General features: G+C 41.7%; 1 protein-coding gene across 3 annotated transcripts; it reads right to left on the minus strand.

The window, feature by feature from the left end:
• Positions 1-309: 309 nt before the first annotated feature.
• On the minus strand, positions 310-6,189 carry LOC118408424 (myoneurin-like). 3 transcript variants are annotated; one of them, XM_035809232.1, is made up of 8 exons: positions 5,954-6,189; positions 4,853-4,924; positions 4,129-4,298; positions 3,431-3,600; positions 2,572-2,663; positions 1,698-1,851; positions 890-1,164; positions 310-462 (listed from the first exon to the last, which is right to left on the minus strand). In XM_035809232.1, exons 1-8 carry the CDS (start codon positions 6,044-6,046, stop codon positions 325-327), a joined length of 1,164 nt encoding a protein of 387 aa, XP_035665125.1. In that variant the 5' UTR covers positions 6,047-6,189; the 3' UTR covers positions 310-324. The 3 variants fall into 3 exon arrangements, with proteins under 3 accessions (XP_035665125.1, XP_035665128.1, XP_035665126.1); XM_035809235.1 differs by having other exon boundaries at positions 1,698-1,848; positions 5,954-6,188; XM_035809233.1 differs by having other exon boundaries at positions 3,431-3,597; positions 5,954-6,185.
• Between the last annotated feature and the right edge of the window lie 214 nt (positions 6,190-6,403).

The raw sequence follows: 6,403 nt of genomic DNA on the forward strand, positions 1-6,403 counted from the left end.
AGCCCCAAACTACCAGGGTTTGCGCAGGCGCAGTACGTTCCGGTGACGTGCTGGGCACCTGCAACTGGAAGATGCTACTAGAAGGACATGTGATGCATAATGATTAAATGGCCGGAGTGGTCCTGCTACAGAAACCTGTCAAGCATCGCAGACGTGGTAGCCCTTTCTTGACACCTCAGGTCCAGTACACAAAACTTCAGGAGGGCAAACTACGCTGTCATGATGGACAGGAACATGCGCATAGCCTGGTTCCATTTTTCAAAGGATGAACTGAAATGAACTGGACATGCTGTACAATGATTATGCATAAAAGTCTTATTTTGCCTAAAATTTGTGCATCACCTTTCTCTTCTTTTCCTCCTCCTCCCAGTCACTGTCCTCCTTATCATCTGACATGTCTTCCTCCTCTTCCTCCTCCTCCTCCTCACCACTCATCACCCACTCCTCATCAGCAACTCGCTTCTACAGATGGAAGCATGTGGAAGAAAGGGGGAAGCAAATTAACTGTAATCTCGAACCAGTTTAGCCCACTGAAGAGCTTATCTTTCACTGATTACGACAAAGGAAACTTAAACAAAGGAGACTAATTTTTTATGTATAACAGCTGTTGTCAAAAAGAACAGGACAATAAATAGTAAATTCGCAACAGACGTATCATTAGAGTTTAAACAGAACGCGGGTTAAGCTTAGGGTTAGGCACAGGGGCTGTGGAAACGTATAGCTGTGTCAAAACATATGGGTGTTGGCTTGGAATATAGGGGAATCAGAAGACGGGTTTTGGAACACGGGACAATCGGAACATATGGATGTAACACTGTATTCAATGACAGTTATGGCATTGAAGTAACTTCATTGAAGTAATTTCATTGAGAAGTATTCTCCCACCAACCTTTGGAGTCCTACTGGTGGTCCTTCTGACAGAAGAAGGCTCATCCTCCTCCATTTCCAGGTCTTCTTCCTCACTCTCACTCACGTCCCTCACTTTGCTTCGTCCCCTACCCCGCCCCCTTCCCCTGCCCCTCCCCCTGCCCGCAGAACCACCCCTCTTCTTTGCTGGGGTGGGGGCCTCCTCCCCCTCACTCCCACTCAAGTCCCGTGGGGGTCTGCCCCTCCCCCTGCCGCGACCTCTACCGCGACCTCTACCACGTCCCCGTCCAGCGCCACCTGTACAACAAATGACATAGAAACTCAGCTCTGCTTCGAAACATGTAGGCAGGAAATTGCCGCATTTGTAATGCTAGTTTGCCTTTATCCGTGGGGTTACCTTTGTCTGTGATATCAAGTCAATGGAGGTGGTTTCAAACTGCAATACTAATCAATGCGGTTTTAAACCTCCGACTGTTGACTTGATATATCCAAATACCGTTTTTAAAAACAACAGATAAGAATTATACCTCACTTTTGCAACACCTCAGATGTCCATTGAGGTCAAAGAACCGCTTTACATTCAAGGCAGATGGATACACAGAAGTGAGGCTCAAGCCCAAATACAATTTTCACCCAAAATACACCACTCCCTATGCCTTTCAGCCATGTTAGCATTTAATGTCATTTTGCAGTAAATAGTGAGAAATGTAAAGTTTACAGTAAACTCAACCCTTGACCCTTGCAAACCATCACTTTTTGCCATGCACTACAATGGACCCTAGTCAAGGAAGAACTGCGCTGTTGGCAAAAGATCTACAGTCACTTTTTACCTCGTTTAGAGGGCGTACTTGCGACCTCCACATCAGCGGAGCCCTCAGTTCCAGCGACAGGTGGAAGTCTCTCCATCCACTCTGGAAGCTTCCGTTTTCTGTCCAGCGGCAAGGCCACTTCTCTGTCGCCTACTTGTGTTGTTTTTGCTTTCTGGGGTTAATAAGTCACAGAAAGAAGACCATAAATTCCCTTTCTGTATGCAACGTTATCACAAGCTTTGCCTTTTAACTAGAATTTATAGACTGGGCATCCAAAAATAGTGGGGATGCAAACAGAAGCATTTTAAGCTCTAAAAACTCTGATCCTTTCTTCAAGGAAATTATATTACACACTGATTTATGAACAACATCAATATGATTTATAACAACACTGAGTACTGGCACTGTTTGATTGACAATTTAGTTTTCTTTTCTCCCAAAAGGGCTCTTATTTGGATTGAAAATCACACGGTATTGCATGCCAATCATGTGTCAGTCATATATCTAACTCTAAATCTTCAAAAGAGAGAGAAATATGTAATATCTATATTGAGTAATACTATATATATTTTCCGTTTGTTCGTTCCTTCAGAGCCATGTAGTGCCTAGGAGCACATAGAGCAGCAAGTTTCCATGCTGTTTCAGTAGCAGGGTATTCTTTTTACAAGCTGGGGTTGCTTAGAGCCCTTCAGCTGTCATGTGCTTGAGGCACCTCCTTGAACACAGACCCCCATTTTACATCCCTTCTGAAAAATGGTTGCAGCCCCAAGCAAGATGCCCTTCCCATTAGATCCAGGGTCTTCCGGTTACAACCTAATTGGAACCAGTAGCTCTACTGTGAGGCAGCTACCAGTTGAGCTACAGGGACATTCCTACTAGTATGTACATGTATTACCTGTGAAGGTGTCGCATCAGGAATGACAGGACTGGGCTGCTTTTTTCTCTCTTCTTGGTTTTCTGCAGCTCCATTGGTTGTGGAGAGGTTTTCTGGATATAAAAATAATAAAATAGTATATTACACAAATGTACAGTTATAAAAGAAAGAATTCATATGCCTTATAATCTGTGTTTTGTATTATAATGAATAACTTTAATGCACAACAATTGTTCAAGGTACAATTTACTACAAAGCATGGTATCTATTGGTGTATAACAGTGCAGTCTTTAAAGCTAATGTACCAAAAATATCAAGGATTATATTCCTCAACATGTACATGTACATTTGTATGCATGATGTTTAGTAAACCTTGCATGATATCTGCTACCTAGAATTTGGTCATGTTATCTTCTGCCACAGTGCATCAGTTAAAAGATGTTATATCAGGGTTACATAAAGGTGTCAAGTCTTGTGATTAAGGTTGATCTGGGTTCAAATCCATAGCAGGCTACAATCTTGTAACCTTCAAAAAAGGTCCTATACTTCCTTGCTCGAGTCAGGTGAAAATGAGTATAATGTATCTACATTTTTTTTTTGGTAACATGATGTTACATTTGGTTAGGGAGGTCCTCTTAGATTAGACGTAAAGCCAGAGGTCCCGTGTTTGAGTACATCACACCTATCACTGTATTATGTAATAAGTCTTAAACAGCTTGTACGTACGACAGTACAAAACTTATGAGTGACTGTTACACCAAAAAGGCGGTTTACCGATTATATGATGAAGCAAACAAAGAAAGCTAAGCTGCAGGGATGTCTTTCTATCCCTGGCCAGAATTACTTTGCTTCTGGCATAATTTGTGTTCTGTTCCGTTACCTGTATTGTTACGGGTATCGTCTCCAGTGTCTTCTGGCTTCTTGTCTTCCTTAATGGGAGTTCTCATCGGAAGATCCTTGGTACTTTTGCTGTCTTCTTTCTCTTGCTTTGCTGGGCTTGTAACTTCTTCTTCCACTTTGGCAGTTTCATCAATGTATGTGCCAGCACTGCTGAGGAAAACAAAGTTACTGGTGTCACATATATGAAGCCTGGTATCAGTAGTAGTCTACTGTGTTCTGCTACTGCAAATTGAATTATTCTGGTAACTCTGCAGCTGCAATCAGTCTTTCTTCAATTTTCTTCAAAGCATTTTGTTCTACGCATACTGTATATTGTACTTACATAGCTCCTATAGTTTTGTTTCTACAATGTTAACATGTATAGTAAATGTACATGTATCATTAACTACAAACAAAACTATATGCAATCCCAAATGTGACTAAGTTTATGTATAACGGCTTTTATCATGTTTTGGTCTGTAAAACTGCAGTACCTGTAAATGCTACTAGAGGGCCCAAAATCGCCATGTTTGGGACCTCAAATACAAAAAAATGTATCACCCCACATGCCAAGATTCGTACAAATCCATCAAAAGGATCTTAAGTTATGGGTGCCAGTGAACACACAAACACAACCAAACACAGTATCCTTGTTAAAGGTGAACCTCCTTCTAGAGTTAATAAAAAAGGAGGACTTACCTAGCTGTTGTTGACTTTCTGAAGGTGTCTGAGATGATGACCTCGAACACAAAGGCGTTTGGTAAGAGAGCAAACTGGTCCCCATGCTGCAGCTCCTTCCACTGGTCCTTAGGTAACGGCTGAAGACTCTCTCCTCCAACTGACTTGAAGAAGCAAGGGTTGACATGGATCTGTAAAAACAAGGAGAACAGAGAAATAGCATCACTTTTACAAACATCACTCATCTTGGACTGGCATGTCTACATTTGCTGAAGTTAGCTTCGTAAAATAAATATAATCTGAGCCAACAACAACAAATCTCAACTAGACATTAATATCAATAAAACAACAACAACAAAGTCTTTGCTGGCCAATACAGACATCTTTGCATTTCAATGTAGCACATCGTTAATGTGGGGAAACACTGTAGCAGATGACATATCTTGCACACTTCCCATAATTCACAGTGCCAGGGTTACGGATATGGATGTTACCACCCTTGCCCAGGGTGCGAAACCAGGGTGAAACCAGCTAAAACCTTCAGTACGACGGCGGCAAAGCATATAAACTAATGAGTTGTACGACAAATATAGTACTACTATTATTAGAGCTGAGAATTTTACTAGCCAGCACGTCACCACTGTAGCTGTTAGTTGGTTTCGGCCGATGACCTCAAAGGTCACGATATCCGTAACCCTGGCGCTGTGCATTTTGGGAAGTGTGCAAGTCGTGAATTGTTACTCACTGGTTTGAGCTTCAGCTGCCCACTGGACACATCCAGGATGCCATGAGACCTGGACACACGCTTGTCTGTAACCTTGTAAGAAAGATACAAACCAAAGTTAGACAGGAAGATACTAGGGGGGGAAGACTTGTCATCAATTCAAATAGTGATAGAGTTGTGGGTAATGTCAAATGTGAAGGCCCCTCAGTTGTTAATGGTACTCTCAATTTGTACAACAATGTCCAGATGTGTTTTATGTCTCAGAGGCCTTTACCTGTGAGTTACCATCATGCCCATTGCTGCACATGCTTAATATATTCAAAACGGTGAGCGCGCTTATTTCAATAATTAACAAAGTAACATGTGCTCATCAATAATCACAGAAATGATGATTTGTTGACAACTATACAATGTGCATTCAAAGTTGCAATCGGAACAAAGTTGTCACCTGCAGTTTGAAAAAGGCTGCTAGAGGGCCCAAACTCACATCACTTATTCTCTACCTCAAGATCTTACTTATCACTCATTGATAATGACCATGTCCAAAACAAGAGATATCAAATCTAAAATGGTTACTGCAAGTTTTCACATGCTTTTCAAACAGCTTTTCATCCCTATGGTGACATCAAATCTACTCAAAAGTAATGAATCTCATTTCATCAAATCAAAGTACAGTGCTGTATTCAGCCATAGGCTGAGATTGCTTGTGATTTAGTAGCCAGTACTTTAGTAGGGGAGTTTAGTAGAACACATCTTGCTGCGTGCAGGATAAGTGAGTACTTGACCATACTGTGAGGTAGCACGCATCTTTTCAATACTTCATAAAATAATTATCTACTAGAACATAAACACCCTCTTCTTGAGTTCAGTGCTCCTTTAACTGCGCAAATTGTCATGTGACTTCATCTTTACCTTAATCAACTAACGTTACACATTTAATTTTAATCGGATGCCGTGCTAGGTCGTGACTACGTGCATTTATGGGAACTAGAGGTTTAGTGCACCAGGATTAGCCTCCCTAATAATTGTTTACCAAACCCCAACCGAGATAGGTCAAGTGCACAGCAGGGCATAATGCATACAGATGTTAATGAGGTCAAAAAGAAGAAGAAGGGAGCTCACCCCCAGAAATGGCCCCCTCCCGACGATAGTCTCGCCAAGCGGGAGCAAAATGGGACTGCCGCCCTCCACAGGCTTCAGTTCTATCCCAGACATCGGGCTATTGTGTTTTTTTATCTGCACAGATACAAACCAAAACAGAAAAGGCGGGACCGAACCCTAGAGGCACGCCATCACGAAAACAGACGCGAGGTGATTGACTTCCGGGTTGATGACGTCACAATTTAGACGAGTTCAACACAAAGGGGGCGTACTTGACATTTATGCATATTTATCTGTGATCACCTCAAACAAAATAACTAAATTTCCTTTTATGTATATAAGTTTCCGTTAAGTAATATTTATTACGTATAGAACTTTATGTAAGATAAGTTATCTCCCTCCCCATGTGATTCTACTATCGTCCTCCCCTCGCCGGTTTCATAGAATTTTGAGAGGGTCAATTAGCAGAGA

The sequence above is a fragment of the Branchiostoma floridae genome, unplaced genomic scaffold, assembly GCF_000003815.2.
Source record: "Branchiostoma floridae strain S238N-H82 unplaced genomic scaffold, Bfl_VNyyK Sc7u5tJ_1583, whole genome shotgun sequence".
Classification (NCBI taxonomy): Eukaryota; Metazoa; Chordata; class Leptocardii; order Amphioxiformes; family Branchiostomatidae; genus Branchiostoma; species Branchiostoma floridae.